The sequence below is a fragment of the Gigantopelta aegis genome, chromosome 4 (assembly GCF_016097555.1).
Source record: "Gigantopelta aegis isolate Gae_Host chromosome 4, Gae_host_genome, whole genome shotgun sequence".
Classification (NCBI taxonomy): domain Eukaryota; kingdom Metazoa; phylum Mollusca; class Gastropoda; order Neomphalida; family Peltospiridae; genus Gigantopelta; species Gigantopelta aegis.
Genome location: NC_054702.1, coordinates 31,921,829 through 31,940,398, shown reverse-complemented (window position 1 = coordinate 31,940,398; position 18,570 = coordinate 31,921,829). Strand labels below are relative to the sequence as shown.

Sequence of the window (18,570 nt, the reverse complement as noted above, 5' to 3'; positions counted from 1 at the left end):
GCCACTACATGGGCTACTCTTCCGATTGGCAGCAAGGGATCTTTTATTTGCGCTTCCCACAGGCAGGATAGCACAAACCATGGCCTTTGTTGAACCAGTTATGGATCACTGGTCGGTGCAAGTGGTTTACACCTACCCATTGAGCCTTGCGGAGCACTCACTCAGGGTTTGGAGTCGGTATCTGGATTAAAAATCCCATGCCTCGACTGGGATCCGAACCCAGTACCTACCAGTCTGTAGACCGATGGCCTGCCACGACGCCACCGAGGCCGGTCTCTCTATGGAATAGTGCATATAAAAGATCCCATGCCAATAATGGGAAAATGTGGATTTCCTTTCCTAGCCAATGATTCATCATTAAATCGGTACCGGCCTCGGTGGTGTCGTGGTTAGGCCATCGGTCTACAGGCTGGTAGGTACTGGGTTCGGATCCCAGTCGAGGCATGGGATTTTTAATCCAGATACCGACTCCAAACCCTGGGTGAGTGCTCCGCAAGGCTCAATGGGTAGGTGTAAACCACTTGCACCGACCAGTGATCCATAACTGGTTCAACAAAGGCCATGGTTTGTGCTATCCTGCCTGTGGGAAGCAAATAAAAGATCCCTTGCTGCTAATCGGAAGAGTAGTCCATGTAGTGGCGACAGCGGGTTTCCTCTCAAAATCTGTGTGGTCCTTAACTATATGTCTGATGCCATATAACCGTAAAAATAAAATGTTGAGTGCGTCGTTAAATAAAACATTTCTTTCTTTTTCTTTTCATTAAATCGGTGTGCTCTAGTGGTGGTGTTAAACAAAACATACTTTACAGGATTAAATTTTATGAAATTGAGTATTCAGCATGTCGGGGGTTATTTCCCACCCCATCAACAATCTTATGGTAGTTTGCAAAAAACTATACTTGATCAAAAACGAAACTGGACGTAACTTATTCAATATTATTGAACTGACACAATTATGGTGATTAGGTAGATCCATTCACTGATTGGGTTTTTTCCTTGTCCCAACCAGTGACTGGAATATCAAAGGTGGTAGTATGTGCTGTTCAGTCGGTGGGAAGATTCCTTGCTGCCAATGGGAAAAAATGTAGCTGGTTTCCTCCCAAGTCTGTTAGAATCCCCAAATGTTTGACATCCATTAGCCGATGATTAAATAATGTGCTATAGTGGTGATATCCAACAAAACTTAACTTTTAATAATTCAATTTTCCTAGGTGGTAGAATGCTTGATTGATGTGCAATGAGTCCAAGTATCAATATCGACGATGGACTTTTTCATCCAGTGCCCCAAGACTAATATATCGAATGCAGCAGTATGTTATTTAGGGGGGCCCCCAACGACATGAGGCAGATTGCCAGTGGAATTTTGGAGGGCACCATAAAAAAAGAAGCAAATTAATATATAATAAAATTATAACTGTCACAAAATTTAGGGGGGGGGGCAGGCTCCTGATTGGGAGATGGGATGTGGCTCAGTGGTAGAGCACTCGCTAAGGTGGCTGGATCTTAGGATTAATCACCTTCAGTTGTATTCCCCTCACTCTCAAACCCCCTCCCCCCCCCCCCCCCCCTCAACCAGTTACCCAAGACTGGTACATTAAAGACTGGTACGTATCGTATTGCCAGCTCTGTTTGATCATAAATAAAAACATTAAAGACATTTTCAAAGATTTCAAATGGATTAAAAGTATTGCAAATGTTCACGGAATGTTGGATGGTGTAATAGCATGCAATAAAAATGGCCGACGTTCATATTATCACTATAGCTGATGAATATATACTTAAGTTCATTCACATGGTTATTGTCTGCTATTGCGTTTCCGGAAGAAAGAATGTTTACCCTGAAGCGTATGTTCTAAATACTTTGGGAAAATCAATATACTATTCAGTTTAAACCAGTATGGTAATTAATTAAATACACTGGTCGAATACTGGGGTCACTGCCCTACTTTTATTCAGTATTACAAAAGGAACCTGTCTCGTAAAGACTGAATCCTTAGAAAAATAAAATAGAATTCTTCTATACATATATATATAATTTATTAAAAAACATGTAATATTATAATCAATAATAATTATCAACGGTATCTTCTTGCAAAAGCAACAATGTATACACAATGGTGTTAAATGAACATTAAAAAGAACAATTTAACAAGTACTGGGTCTGTTAAGAGGTTAAAATGGATGGAATGTTCAGTAGTTTGAATAGAATGAGAAATTGGACGGATATTCAACAGAAAACGTATTAAAATAACAAATAACAAGTAAACTAAACTTACATACATACTTCTTTCGTATATGTAAAAAACCCATAATCCATGCATAACTGTTTAAGGCCTTTTATATGCCTCTTTTTATGTTTGCAGAAGCAGAATATAACTGGTAGAATGACTGATATGTGAAGAGTCGAAGGATGAAACCTTTAGTGGACAGGCCAATGTGTATTCAAATTGCAGAAAAGTATATCTAAAATAGAACATATTTATACATAAGACTATAGGTAATAATTAACTGTGTAGGACTTATTCTGAGAAGAGATATGATAATAGGAATTATAGAGCCTACCATAATTGTTAAGAATGAGCCAGCAGTAGATGTAAAGTTAGGAAATAACAAATATATATACCAAGGTACTCCATTTTCACTACTGTGGTGATGTATGGAATGTCCAAAACCACATGGTCTCATTGATCTTGTTACACAAATTTAAGATGTGCACAACTTGTTTATATTATAATGAAATATATTTGGAATATCGCTAGCGAAACTTGAGTAGTGTAGAATAGTGACATTAAAATAGAATAATAGGAGTTTTAGCCTAGTTATAAGTATGGACCAGCAATACAGGTGTGGATTTAGGGGCACGAAATGGTGGTGCACACACCCCTCAAATTTAAAAGTGGCCAGAAAAATTCAGTGTGTAGAAAATAAATACAATGAATTTATTTGTTAAGCAGGGAACATGTAATATGTTTACAAGTCAGCTTTGTGTTTTGTCAGAGTTTTTCCATACATAATGCATGTTAGTGTATCTGTGAATATTGTGGGTGCTCTTTTTATTACTATACCTAGAGTAAATGTTCTTTGCCCCTGCAGTAGATGTAAACTTAGAAAATAATACTTGCATTATAGCTACATTAGTATAAGATATCAAATAGGAATCTTATCCTAGTATGAAGCAGCAGTTTTAAAAACAACAACAATGTCTTAAAACTACATTAACACGAATGAATACATTTTGCTTAGGTCAATGTTGTCCAGTTTGTAGGGCTTTGTTAGGGTCGGTCCATCATTTTCCTTTTTCTTTGAAATAATCAGCTGGAAAAAATAAAATAAAAATTAGGTTGCTTTTTTCCCTGCAAAAATATTTAGTTTTAATGACATCCATGAACTGGCTTTTAATTAACAATCTCCTTAGGAGAGTAACAGATGGCTGTATTTAATTCACAGCTGAATATAGCAGTGAGTTTACCAAATCAGCGATGAATAGGCATATCCATCACAACATGCATGTATATCTCATTTAATTCAAAAGAGCTCTGAATACATACAGGGCTACCTCTAGGTGCATAGAACATTTTGCCAAATTATTTAACTTCAACTCCAAAAATTGCAGAAACCTACCATTATTTTCAACAAAATAACAATAATAACATGAACTTCTTTCACCAAATTAAAATAAAATTCGCCAGTTGTGTTTAAAATCTGCATTTGGCAAATTTGGCGAATGGCAGAGCTGGGCCTGTAAAACCTGTTACACAACACACATCTAATGTAATTCATCAGTGCTCTTAATGACACACATCTGTTCACTATTTAATTCAAAATGAGCTCTGAATAAATACCTAATCACAGAGGCACTGGATAGACACACCATATACATCTGACTAAATAGACAGCCAGGAATTAATTCAACACACAGACTAATTAACATTGTTCGAAATAAGCACTTATCCATTTGTCCTGACAAGTGATAATCTGCTCAGACAAGCAAAATGAACCTTAGGGGTTGTCCAGTGGATAAATAAAAAATTGAGCAATCAAAAACAACTTATTTAGACATGTAAAAATATTGATGGACAAGTAGATTTGTAGATCTACTTGTCCGGTGCTTATTTCTATCAGTGATTATCTTGGGCAATACACATTTGATTCACTGGATAGACACTAAAACATATCATATTATCATTAAAAGACACGAAAAATTAATTACTTGTATAAAAATTACACAGACTAATTAATATGGTCAACATACATCTGATTAGATTTAACAGATAGAAGAAACTGAACTACTTGTATGAATAAGGAAATGATTTATTTAACGATGCACTCAACACATTTTATTTATGTTTATATGGCGTCAGACATATGGTTATGGACCACACAGATATAGAGAGGAAAACCGCTGTTGCAACTTCATGGGCTGCTCTTTTCGATTAGCAGCAAGGGATCTTTTATATGCACTATCCCACAGACAGGATAATACATACCACGGCCTTTGTTACACCAGTTGTGGAGCACTGACTAGAATGAGAAATAGCCCAATGGGTCCACTAACGGGGATCGATCCTAGACTTACTGCAACCGGCCTCGGTGGTGTCGTGGTTAGGCCATCAGTCTACAGGCTGGTAGGTACTGGGTTCGGATCCCAGTTGAGGCATGGGATTTTTAATCCAGATACCGACTCCAAACCCTGAGTGAGTGCTCCGCAAGGCTCAATGGATAGGTGTAAACCACTTGCACTGACCAGTGATTCATAACAGGTTCAACAAAGGCAATGGTTTGTGCTATCCTGCCTGTGGGAAGTGCAAATAAAAGATCCCTTGCTGCCTGTCATAAAAGAGTAGCACATGTGGCAACAGTGGGTTTCCTCTAAAAAACAGTGTCAGTATGACCATATGTTTGATGTCCAATAGCTGATGATAAGATAAAAAAATCAATGTGCTCTAGTGGGCTACATCCCGCCCCTTTATGAAGAATACACCAATTAATTAATATTGTCAATATACATATATATCAAAGAAGTACTGGATATATATATAAATACCAATATCGGTGCATATCTGATTTAACACACAAGAAAATTAACTACTAGTACCATACACAGACTAAGCAACAAATACACAGTGCTTTTGTTGGATATCAAATTCTGTTATTCTCTAATCATTTTTGAGACAAAGAATAGTTGTAGAAAACAATACAAATGCATGTATTCCATTCATTCAATTTAACTTATTTCTGTGTTTATATCCAGTTACGGTTCAGGCATGTTGTCCTGGATCCACACCTCACATATCTGGGCTCTGTCCAGGACAGTGGGTTAGTGGTTTGTGATAGAGATGTCAGTGTGGTGGCCATTTATCATGTCATGTCATGTCATAGGGTTTTACGTGCACATTCAGAACAAGCTGTTGTAGCGCACGCCTGTCGTGGGCACAAGAGCCGGCCTTGGCTAGTGATATTCAATGTTAGGCTAGTAAATAACTAATATTGCCATGCCTGACGGCTAGTGAAAACAAAACGTCAAACGTTGCAGTTATGTCTATTTTGTAAATATTAATAGCCTGGCCCCACCCCCAACCTCCCAATGTTAGTGTTTGTAAGCTCTATCTCCATTTTTAGGTGACATATCTGATTATTACTATTATTTAGCAAAATTGTATTAACTTAAAGTAATGTAGGGCTAGTGAATTTTTAATCATGGCTGGTAAAAAAATTTAATCACTGATCCCATGGCTAGTGGATTTTATAAAAATTCTAGAAGCCCTGATCTATATATACATGTACTAAACTCCATTGAAAACGTACCAGTCACATTTGTAGTTGTAAAAAGTATATGAAAAGAAATAATAACACATTTGCATAACTGGATATATTCTTAACAATGTAGACAGGGGCAGGATGTAGCCTAGTGGTAAAGCACTCGCCTGACGCACTGTCAGTCTAGGATCGATCCCCTTCGGTGGACCCATTTAGCTATTTCTTGTTCCAGCTAGTGCACCATGACTGGTATATCAAAATCCGTAGTATGTTCTATCCTGTCTCTATTTGTATGGTGCATATAAAAGATTCTTCCCTATTAATGGAAAAATGTAACAGGTTTCGTTTCTAAGACTATATGTCCAAGTTACCTAATGAATGACATCCAATAGCCGATGATAAATAAATCAATGTGCTCTAGTGGTATAGTTAAACAAAACTATCTTTAACTTTTTTTTGTAGCCAATAGATAACCCCAAAGTTGTATACAATGGTTAGGGTGAGGGTTAGGGTGAGGGTGAGGGTGAGGGTGGGGGTTAGGATCTAGCAAGCCTGAAGCATGTAGCCCACGCTGAACACTGGTGACTAACTTTATCTCGGTTGTCTTTAACTGTAAGTGCCCTGTCGTGCAATTGGCAGATGTGTGCATACAATGTTGCGACCTTGTTTGGATGTGGCATGCATCAGGCCGGAATGTGTAGACACACACGGTAGCACAGTTTTGAAAAAAAGAAGTTTGTTTTGTTTAACGACACCCCTAGAGTACATTGATTTATTAATCAATGGCTATTGGATGTCAAACATTTGGTCATTTTTGACAGTCATAGAGAGGAAACCCACTAAATGTTTTCATTAGTAGCAAGGGATCTTTTATATGTACCATCCCACAGACAGGATAGTATATACCACGGCCTTTGATATATCAGTCATGGTGCACTGGCCGGAACGAGAAATAGCACAATGGGATGTCATTATTCAGCAATAACAAGACTTGTAAATAGCACTCAACAAAGAGGTTCCAGGCCTAGGTCCTGTTTTACAAAGCAATCTTATCACTAAGATCACCGTAACTGCATAACTACCATACCTTATGTACTAAAGCTGATCTTAGCGCTAAGACCACTTCATAAAACGGGACCCAGGTATCCAGTAGTAGTTAGCGTGGTTGATATATGTGTGTGTGTGTGTGTGCCCCCCACTTTTTGGCACCTTCCTATGCCACTGATGAGTAAATTGAAACAATGACTCACCTAATTTTTCCACAGCTTCCACACACACACCAGCAAACATGTTTTCTGTGTAGGTTGCAACAAGGAGTAAAGATATGGTTTTCACCAGTACTAAGCCATTTTTATTCTAGAAAAACAAAAGATTAAAAATAAAATATAATGAGTATAAGAAAACTATTTTAAGAATTTGTACAACATGCATATCAGTATTGGATTCTATTTTATTAGTGGACAACAACACAAATTTAGTTACAAGTAGACCCCAAAGATATATTATTACCATAGATAAAATTAAAAATACACAAATCTAAAAACAGTTGAGCTGAATTACAAGTAAATAAACAAATGATATAATTTGATATATATATATAAAAAAACAAAAACATTAGCATAAATTAAATTAAAATTTATCAAATTTAATCACACAGGACACCAGAGTTAAATTAATAAATAAATAAACTAATTAATTAGAAATGACAAAAATTCAATTATCGACCTGTACTTTTGTTAGAATTTTAAATTAACTTTTCAGACCTGAGGATTTCAAATTTGATTAGAAAAACTTTTTTTCAGTTCCATGTCCTGTGATCATCAGAAACTGTTTGCCAGTAACCATGGTAATAGTTGATTATATTACATGATAATAATGGGTAATGGATTTCCAGTTCCATGATTTTGCAGACACACTACCAGAAACTATTTTTCCCATGAAATCCAGAGGCTTGAATTTAATCATATGATAGGCTAAGTGCAGTATAAATATTTTAGTAAATTACGTACACATTTTGCATATATTGAGTTCTTGTCAGCTCTAACACACTTGTATTGCTGGTCTGCGAAATACATTCCCTCTTCCCGCGTTTGTTGAGGATTTCTAAATGCATCTAACAGCATTTGAATTTGGTCTGGGTATAACTGAAAAATTTAAATAATTTAAGTCAATGAAAATTAATAACTGATAACAGTTTAGTATAGGTAAATATTAGTAACAGAGTCAAACAAAAAAGAAGATCCTATATACAAAATTAATCCACACCTTTGATGTCACACTATTGTTCCAACTATGGATTATTTTGTCCAAGAATCTACAGGTATGAACAATGCAATATGGTCAGGTAAGAGATTCAAACCCAAACAAAGAGAACTTCATAATATACTAGAAACAAGTAAAAGTGTTTTTGCCCTCATGACCACTCATGTGCATCAACAATTAAACATGTAAATTAAGCCTTATAATTGTGATAGTAATGTAATCAGATGGAATACAGTGAAGATTGTCAAATACTACACAAAACTGTATCTCCCACCACCCAGTAAAGTGAAAATGCAGACTGTACACTGAAGCCAATGGAGCTGGCTCTGACTATTCCTCCCACTCCCAGTAAAGTGAAAATGAAGACTACACTGAAGCCTATAGAGCTGGCTTTGACTATTCTTCCCACTCCCAGTAAAGTAAAAATGAAGACTCTACACTGAAGCCAATGGAGCTGGCTCTGACTATTCCTCCCACCCTCAGTAAAGTGAAAATGAAGACTCTACACTGAAGCCTATAGAGCTGGCTCTGACTATTCCTCCCACCCTCAGTAAAGTAAAAATGAAGACTCTACACTGAAGCCAATGGAGCTGGCTCTGACTATTCCTCCCACCCTCAGTAAAGTAAAAATGAAGACTCTACACTGAAGCCTATAGAGCTGGCTCTGACTATTCCTCCCACTCCCAGTAAAGTAAAAATGAAGACTCTACACTGAAGCCTATAGAGCTGGCTCTGACTATTCCTCCCACCCTCAGTAAAGTGAAAATGAAGACTCTACACTGAAGCCAATGGAGCTGGCTCTGACTATTCCTCCCACCCTCAGTAAAGTAAAAATGAAGACTCTACACTGAAGCCTATAGAGCTGGCTCTGACTATTCCTCCCACTCCCAGTAAAGTGAAAATGAAGACTCTACACTGAAGCCTATAGAGCTGGCTCTGACTATTCCTCCCACCCTCAGTAAAGTAAAAATGAAGACTCTACACTGAAGCCTATAGAGCTGGCTCTGACTATTCCTCCCACTCCCAGTAAAGTGAAAATGAAGACTCTACACTGAAGCCTATAGAGCTGGCTCTGACTATTCCTCCCACTCCCAGTAAAGTGAAAATGAAGACTCTACACTGAAGCCAATGGAGCTGGCTCTGACTATTCCTCCCACCCTCAGTAAAGTGAAAATGAAGACTCTACACTGAAGCCTATAGAGCTGGCTCTGACTATTCCTCCCACCCTCAGTAAAGTAAAAATGAAGACTCTACACTGAAGCCTATAGAGCTGGCTCTGACTATTCCTCCCACTCCCAGTAAAGTGAAAATGAAGACTCTACACTGAAGCCTATAGAGCTGGCTCTGACTATTCCTCCCACTCCCAGTAAAGTGAAAATGCAGACTGTACACTAAAGCCAATGGAGCTGGCCCGGACGCTGCAGTCCTTGCGGTGGATGACGGCACACTGCTGGACGTGGTCCGTCGAGATGAGGGCGTCGTGCAGCAGGTTCTGGAGCTGGTTCATCTTGATCGCATCCTGCAGACACAGAGAAAGAAAAAAATTAAATCTGAACAACAAAACAGTAATACATGATTAGAGTCGTATCTCTGCACAATGCAGAGTCGAATGGGCATTTAGCAAAATAGTAGTCGATTCCATAAATCTCTATCTAGTGTCTGGTCTATATAGGAGGATAGCCACTCCCAAGGAGATCCTTTACTGGAGATTTCATCCCAAGCTTGTTTTGCGTAATAACACCACTAGAGCACACTGATTAATTGGTAATTGTGATACATGTTCTTCAGAGGAAACCTGCTACATTTTCCCATTAAAGCAAGGAATCTTTAATATGCACAGGACAGCACATGCCATACCCTTGATAAACCAGACATGTGACACTGGCTTAATATGTAAGCAGGGTTAACACTGAGAAGGAAGGAATGTTTTATTTAATGACGCATTTAATGATGCACTCAACACATTTTAATTACAGACTCCCACCACCATTTGCCCCTTGAAAAAGGCATGACTGATATGAGTTTGCAATCTAACAAGATGGTCGATGGTACTATGTTTTTATCTAAAACCACTTTGGAAGTCTGAGACAAGATTATTAAATTCTAAACAGTGGGTGAGTCTACTGTTAACCACTGTTTCCATGGTTTTACATAAATTTGAAGTTAAGGAGATAGGCCTAAAGTTATTATGGTCAGAGAGGTCTTTACCAAATTTGGGAAGACTGAATACTTTGGCTTCTCTCCAAGAAAGATGCATACTACCCTGTTCCCATATTTTATTGTAAAGATCAAGGACCAATTTCAACGTGCTAACTGGCATGTGTTTAAGGAAAACATAGCTAGATTTATTTGTTCCAGTGGCCATTCCCTTTTTATCAATTCATCCATGGAAAAGGGTGCATTAAAATCTAAACTGTTATCAGGGGATTTAGCATCTAAGGGCACCGTTTTCTTTTTTTCCAAATTGGTTTAAATTTTTTGGTACTGCTATTTTTGGCAAACATTTGTGCAAATAAGTCGGCCTTTTCTTGATTTGTTTTAACAATTTTGTTTTTACCCATAATATTATTCTTGGCTGGCTTACTTCTTTTAACCTGAATAGATTTAATTGTTCCCAAAATGTCTTTTAATGAAGTATTTTTATTTAGATTAGTACAGAATATTTCCCAAGAATTTTATTATGCCATGTGTTTGTGTAATTGATATTTACTACTTAAATACTTTTTTCTAGAAATATCAGACTTTTTTTTTTTTTAAAGCTGTCATTCCCTCATAGTGTCCTGTAATTTAAGAGTTCCACCAGTGAAAAGATCTTCTAGATTTAATGGGTTTGGTTTTCGGAACATAGCTATCAGCAATATCAATGACTGCTCTAATCAAATTTTTATTGAAAGATTCAATATTATCTGAATATATTAATTTAAGATACAAAATTTCACAGTCATTAAAAAATTTCTTCCAATTGCTTTTGTCAAAATTTCATTTTGGAGCATGATTTGGTATATCCTCCCAATCCCCTACTAGATTATAATGAGTAATGATTGTGAGGTGGTCACTATTCATATCGTTAATAACCTCCCAATCGCAGTTACCAGCCAACTGATGTGATATCAAGGTAAGGTCAAGGCAGGTTTGAACCCCATTTTAACGTCTGATATAAACGTGGGGTATCCATCATTGAGGCAGACAAAATGTGAATTATTACAAAAGTCCTCTATAAATTTTCCTTGGGTGGATTAAGATATTAAGTTTCTAAACTTATCTGCATAAGACTGATCAACTTGCTGCTGAAAAGGTTTTGGATTAATAGTAGGATGGGAGGACTCACGTGCCAAAAATTGCAAGGCCCTTTCAGAAATGGAGGAGAATTTTAGTATATTTATTGTTTTGAATTATTTATAAATTTATTAGTATAGATCATTTAGAGAGTGAAAGTAATAAAAAAACAAAACATATAGTGTATTTTAGTAGTCTAAAATAAAATGGCATGAAAAACCAGAAACATGTTTTTTTTATGTTAACATCTAATAATCTTGTTAAACATTTTTAGATTTATCAACATTTTGAGAATTATCAACATTTACAGAATTTATAAACATTTTCAGAATTATAAACATTTACAGAATTATCAAAATTTTCAGCCCTTAACAGTAAAATGTTTTAATGACATAAATTTAACACACACATTTAACTCCCTCCTGTGAAACATGAAACAAATTGTTAACTAAAAACAAACATCGATAAAACTGAAACTCACAGGAACTCCCTGAATCTTGTATGAAGGATCATTCTGAAATGTCAAGTCGGCCATTTCGAACACTTAACAAATATTTTGTGTTGAAACACAATAAAACAGTTCAGCTTATACTCAAATACACAAGATCGGTAAATGAAGTTGCTTGAGATAATGTCCCAAAGGACAAGACAATATGGTCAGTTGACAAGCTGACAAGCACTTAATTGTCATTTAATCACAGAGTTCATCAAGCCTTCAACAGCCTGGTACATGAAGCTGTCAGTCACAAGCTTGAAGTTCATATATGGATATTTACTACTTCAAAAGATTTTTTCCCAAGATTATATCAAATCAAGCACGACGGTGGTAACTAAACCAGTTAGTGCACCCAAGTGGTGTAAACATAAGCTGGTATTAATACTGTTACCAAACAGAACTAACGATTTAAGATACTTATCACTGAAAATCCAACAACACAATGGTGGCTACAGGTACCTGCAGATAGCAGAATGAATGAGTTTCGTTATGTGCCCAAGTGCTCACTGATAACTTTTAGACTATAATGGTTGGTGATACTATACACCAAGCAAAAAATATTATCAAATGGTGATAATTCATAAACAGTATCAATATTGGTTGATAGGTTCATTCAGATAAAATTTAGAAATGAGTTTTCAATGAACCTTCAATGGTAATGCAGCTTGGTGTCAGAAGAACAAATAATTATTTACTTACAGAAAAAAAAGTTCCTATGTATCTATTGCACAATGCATTATGTTTAACAGCAATATTAAAGGAAAAAATCTAATTGTTTTCAAGAATTTTTTTTTTTCATTTGAGATGAATGGTGAACTGCAGCATTTCCATTTCAGTAAATTTATATAGATTTTACTACATGTGTGGGTTATTCTCCCAAAATGTGTCATAATGCATTATATATTGATAAAAGTATGAAGACTGAGATACACATCACTCAGACAATTAGACTAGTAAAGGGACATACCCTAGTTTTTAAACACTAAGGCATATTTTTGACTATTAGAGCCGTTTTTGGTAACTGAAATCATACTTTACTTAGATTTTATTATTTATATTATCCATTTCCGTACATTCAAAGTGTTTTTGGTGATACTGGTGTTTTTAATATCACAAAATGCATTTCTCATGTTTAAAAACACGTCTGAAAAGTAACAGTTACGGAGTCGAGTTTTAGTCTATTTTTAGAGGGTGTTTCACCATTTCAAAGTCACAAACTCATGTTTCACTCAGTTGTAACTTTATCCAAATGTGTTGCAGGTTTGTATATTTACTAAACTTAGTGTGCATTTTCATGGGCTGAAACTAGGGTCTGTCCCTTTAATTAGAACCTTACAGAGAACAAAATTAGCTTGCATGCTCCTGAAATTACGAACAAATGCTTGATTTAATAGTTTGTAAAACCTGAAAATGCAGTGTTACAAATCAGGGTTATGAGACTGAACCTAAATCAAAATAACCTAAAATTTATTTCATTCAGTATTTTAAAGCAAGCAATCAATTAAGATTTCCAGAAGGAATATGTAATGTTTCTTCAGGCTGAAATTAAACGTATGGTTCATTTTGCCAGATTATCCTACTCTGTTACCCATTTTGCAAATAAGATGTCAACAGTGTAACATCAGACAAGAAACACAGCCTATGACTGATTAGGCCAAATGGGATGGGTCACTGCATATGTTTATTCCCTGTCAATACTGTAATGGGCATAATTAATATACTGATGTGTAAAATGAATAGGATTCATTCTGAAATCGTCGTAAATGGATGATTAGACGAGATCCTGTCAATTCAACATAGCTTATCAAGAATAACAGGATGAACAGGTGTGTTTTTGTTAAATTCCGTTGACACTGTAAAGGTCAACACCATAACATTTTGCTATTATGATGTTGATCAAGTGTCTAAATAACCATATGTTAGACATGAAATACTTTAAAATGTACTGAGGTGTCATTAAATAAATATTCCTTTACACTCCTATTGTCTTAGCCATTTAATTGGGTGAACATGTAATTGTATCCAACATTCTCTTTTAGTGGCTTTTTTGGTGTTCCTTGTAAAAACAAGTGAGATATTTTCATGCTAATTTGTTCTTTCATGTATTACTCAAAAAGATGAATCGGTAAATGTTCATCATGTGTGAAATATTTTAAAATACATGTATAAACAAATGAAATGCATACATGTATCGGCATTCAGACAACTTTCTGCAGTTATAAGTAAGATAGACTGTCCACAAGACATTTGTAAAGTTTACTGTTGGTTATAATCTGGGACTGGGGCTCTATCGGATAATCGGTTATACCGGTTATTGGCATAAATTTGACATGCACCGGGGCTATGCAATTAAACAGATTTGACTGTATTTGTAAGAATAGATACTATAAGAACTGCATGAATTCATGGATGTTGGAATTATTCATGGAGACAATATTTACCGGGTAACCAACTCTCCCCCGAGACAGCACCAGTCAGCACAACTGCGAGGCTATGTGAAAAAAGGGCTGTAAAAATACCTTAACAAAGCTTCACTTTCACCTATTTTGTATCAGCGACAGCCTTTGTAACTCAAAGAAAAAGTATTATAGATTTTTGGTTCACTTTCTTTCATTATTCATGCATTATTACAAAATTTCAGATGACTCACTGTCTGTTATGGTGTCAAGCAATTATTAGACCCTGTACTGAAAAAGGAAGAAAAGAAAATGTTTTATTTAACAATTCATTCAACACATTTTATTTACGGTTAAATGGTGTCAGACATATGGTTAAAGACCACACAGATATTGAGAGAGAAACCCCGCTGTCGCCACTCATGGGCTACTCTTTTCGATTAGAAGAAAGGATCTTTTATATGCACCATCCCACAGATAGTACATACCATGACATTTGTTACACCAGTTGTAGAGCACTGGCTGGAATGAGAAATAGCCCAACAGGTCAACTGACGGGGATCGATTCTAGACCAACGGCGCATCAAGCGACCGCTTTACCACTGGCCACCCTCCCCTGCACTGAAAAAAGTTGAGAAAAATAATTTATAAAAAACCTATTTAAAGATCACTGCTTGAACTCAAAAACGCCTTCACCTGACCCCAGAGATAAGACACGACTTTAAAGCATTATAATTTAAAAACATTTTTTTTTATAAGAGCATTATACCATACAAAGTGAAACACTCTGGGAGAAATGGCCCGTGTACTTTATGAACCGAGTTGACTTTCTACTGTATCGGAGCCAGCTATGACTCACTGGTTGAGTTGGGTTGTTTGTGACTTGGTGAAAGAGTAATGGGTAACCAGGGCCCAATTTCACTAAACATTGTAAACCTAGTTTTGCATGTAAACATAAATCTACAACTAAACTGCAATTTTTATTACTGTTTAGTACAACATATATCGTTAGCAGTAAACATATTTTATTTTATTTCGTCCTTGAAATGCTCCATTTTTCTTAATGATGTAATTTTTTTCGTGAAATAGATGCCAAACACTTGTAAATACATGCCTGGTATAACTGCTAGTCGCAGACGTAAACTTACAATGTTTTGTAAAATTGACCCCAGTGTCCAAAGTGGACTTGGGGTTTCAGCCCATCCCAAACAGTGCCCTACAACTGGTAAATAAAAGGGAAAGGTATGTACCGTCTTGTCAATGGGAAAGTACATAAAAATGAGTCCTTGCTGCTTTTTTGAAAGGAGTAGCCTATGTGGCTGCTGCTGATTTCCTCTTTCTGTTAAACATCAAATAATTGGTTTAAAATGTACTGTAGGTGGTGTAGCTGAGTATTCACTTTGGGTGTATTTGACTAGTGTGACACAAGATTGTTGTCCTCGAAGTATTTAAAAGACCCCTTGCTGCTGGTTTGTAATGGCCTCGGTGGTGTCGTGATTAAGCCTCGTACCGGCTCCCACCAGAGTGAGTTTTAACGACTCAGTGGATATATGTAAGACCACTACATGCACCCTGTTCTCTCTTACTAACAACTAACAATTAACAACCAACCCATTGTCCTGGACCGACAGCCCAGATAGCATGCTTGAACCTTAATTGGATATAAGCACAAAAATATGTTGAAATGAAATGTAATGGAAGTAGACTAGGAAATTAAACCAAATGTCTTCCCTCATTTTTGACTCGAAATATCACAATTTCCATGTTATAGACTTAATAGCAGCTGATTAATATTACTAGTAACAAAACAACATTCCTTTCTTTTGTTGTGTGGTATTTATTGGTGCGGTAACAAATCTTCTCTTTTTATCTAAGCTACATAGTATAAATAATATATCAGTAATTAAATGGGGCCCATCATAATGCAACAACACCTTCAAGGGTTAATTCATAAAATGTCATTTGGAAAAACTAATTTCTCTGATGAATTCTAACAATAGCTATTAATTATGTCGCACCTGTTTCAGTCATTGGCTGAACAATATTAAACTAACATAAACTGTTGGCAGAGTTGGGACAAACAACCAAAGTACATGTTACTGAATGGCCTCGTTGGCATTGTGATTAACACATCAGCTTAAATATTTAGTAAATACTTGGTTCATATCCTGGATCTAAGGAGGGGGCCGGGCTAGCACCTCTGCAATTGCCCACAGAAATCGGCAATGCCATAGAGATTGCTGTGCAGATTTTAATTCTTCATGGCATTTTTTTTTCCTTGGACTATATTCAGGGTTTTTTCAATAGCATGGGTTTTTTTCCCCATGGGTGACTGGTTTATTCTGCAGCAATTACTGATTAGGTTATAACAGTGAAACTTTCTGCTATCAACAAATTAAAAGGGGCTGTTCAATAATTACATAATAAAATATTTGGCATATTTTATAACCCCACCCCACACACACACACACACAGACCTTCATGTAATTTTTTGTAATGATAGTTAAGACCATTCTCTCTAAGATTACACATCACTTGTCTATACACCTCCCACCCACATGTTCCCTGTCATAATGAAAGGATCTGACAAATATTTGATTTCTGTTTAGTATATTTATTGATTTCCTGTTTGGTATATTTATAATATTTAGTATGGTAATATATACTAGATAAAAAAAAAACCCACCTATTAGAGAACAAAAAAAGCAAAGACTGGCTGCATTTTATTATATAAATAATTGTTTAAATTTTTTAATATAACTCTTGACAAACACCCCTTCCTTATCCCATAACTTTTCATATACCTCCTCCCAACAAGAGCCTTGAATAATTCTTGAATGGCCCTAAACATGCTGAAACACTGCATGTTTATTAGCAAAAGTCTTAAAGAACAAAATTAAATCAACAATTACATGTTGGTGGAAAAACGAATATGATGTTTCAGAATTTATAGCTTTACACTCATGGGTGTAGGAAGGTGCTAAAAGGTGTGTGTGGGGGGGGGGGGGGCACGCACACGCACATATATGTATAAATATATATAAACCATCGCTGCTACAAAGTGGCATGGAGTACACCAGTTTGATATATCTTTCTCAAACAAGTTTTCTAAACTGGTTCTTTGAAATTAAAAGTTACTTTTTTTGTTTAACGACACCACTTGAGCACATTTATTTATTAATCATCAGCTATTGGATGTCAAAACATTTAGTAATTCTAGCATGTAGTCTTAGAAACCTGCTACATTTTTCCATTAGCAGCAAGGGATCTTTTATATGCACCATCTCACAGACATGATAACACATACCATGTCTTTTGATCAGTTATACCAGTTATAGTGCACTGGCTTTAATGAAAAATAGCCCAATGGGCCCACCAATAGGAATCAATCCCAAATTGACTGCACATCAGGTAAGCACTACCAATAAGCTACGTCCCACCCCTTATTAGTTAAAGACTAAATCTCAATTTTTAGATATGAACAGTCATCATGACATGATATGAATACACATTTAATCATTTGTTCTCAGCTAACCTGCCCCAAAAAAGAAAATTGGTTAAGTTAAGAAAATCATACATTAATGATAAGAGTAATTAATTTTGTCAAAAGGTTAACTTTAACCAAAACAAAATGTGGGTATGACGCCATGCCCGTTTTACAATCTGGTAGAAACCCTGATTACTGTTATCTTTTTCCCTGGCTATGAGTGTCTGATTTTACTAAGCTTTGCTGTTTTTTAATGTGACATAAAAGGAACAGAACAGCTGAAACCCAACTGACTAATATATAAATGACTAATGACCGCCATATCAGTGTCTGAACAGGCTAATACCTTTGACTTGCAAGCTATGTAATGTCACTGTACGTTTCAGATCAGAGTTCTGTCCCATTAATAACAAACTTTAGGTCCGGGACTGGTCTTATTTTATGAACCTGAACAGGGGGGCTAGTTCCCATTCTGAATTGCTTGTTTATCGCATTGTAGAGATTTTTCACGAATGTAGTTAAGTTAGCAATCACCTAAATGCAATATATTTACATGATACATGTTTTCTAATATTACACCTTCACACACACCATGTTATTATCAAGGAGTCTTAAATTCACTGTTTTCGAAATGTCACGGCGGCCTTTTTTTTGCTTCTTTATTTTAAATATATATCTATACCCAGTATTAAATAATGGATACTAATCTATTCTTTATTAAAAGAACAAATTTACCAAATGTGTTGCTTAAAATAGGTAATTATGCCAAACATGGTACCGAGAAAGACAATATTGAACGTTACCAGTACATGTATCACGTTTAACCACAATTTTATTATTTATGAGTGGCTCCTTCCTGTCAACTTTGACCCTTAACCTGTTTCTACGTGACGTCA

At 36.0% G+C, this 18,570-nt stretch overlaps 1 protein-coding gene across 4 annotated transcripts; it reads right to left on the bottom strand.

Annotated features, from left to right (window-relative positions):
• Nucleotides 1–687: 687 nt before the first annotated feature.
• LOC121370386 (profilin-4-like) lies at nucleotides 688–18,073 on the bottom strand. Of its 4 annotated transcripts, none has more exons than XR_005957674.1 (6): nucleotides 11,777–11,868; nucleotides 9,410–9,538; nucleotides 7,767–7,901; nucleotides 7,008–7,113; nucleotides 3,233–3,315; nucleotides 688–2,463 (listed from the first exon to the last, which is right to left on the bottom strand). XR_005957674.1 is itself a non-coding variant. In XM_041495575.1 (6 exons), exons 3-6 carry the CDS (start codon nucleotides 9,524–9,526, stop codon nucleotides 3,287–3,289), a joined length of 387 nt encoding a protein of 128 aa, XP_041351509.1. In that variant the 5' UTR covers nucleotides 9,527–9,538; nucleotides 14,442–14,478; nucleotides 18,021–18,073; the 3' UTR covers nucleotides 688–3,286. The 4 variants fall into 4 exon arrangements, 3 of the variants coding, with proteins under 3 accessions (XP_041351509.1, XP_041351510.1, XP_041351507.1); XM_041495575.1 differs by lacking the exon at nucleotides 11,777–11,868 and adding exons at nucleotides 14,442–14,478; nucleotides 18,021–18,073 and having other exon boundaries at nucleotides 688–3,315; XM_041495576.1 differs by lacking the exon at nucleotides 11,777–11,868 and adding an exon at nucleotides 18,021–18,065 and having other exon boundaries at nucleotides 688–3,315.
• Between the last annotated feature and the right edge of the window lie 497 nt (nucleotides 18,074–18,570).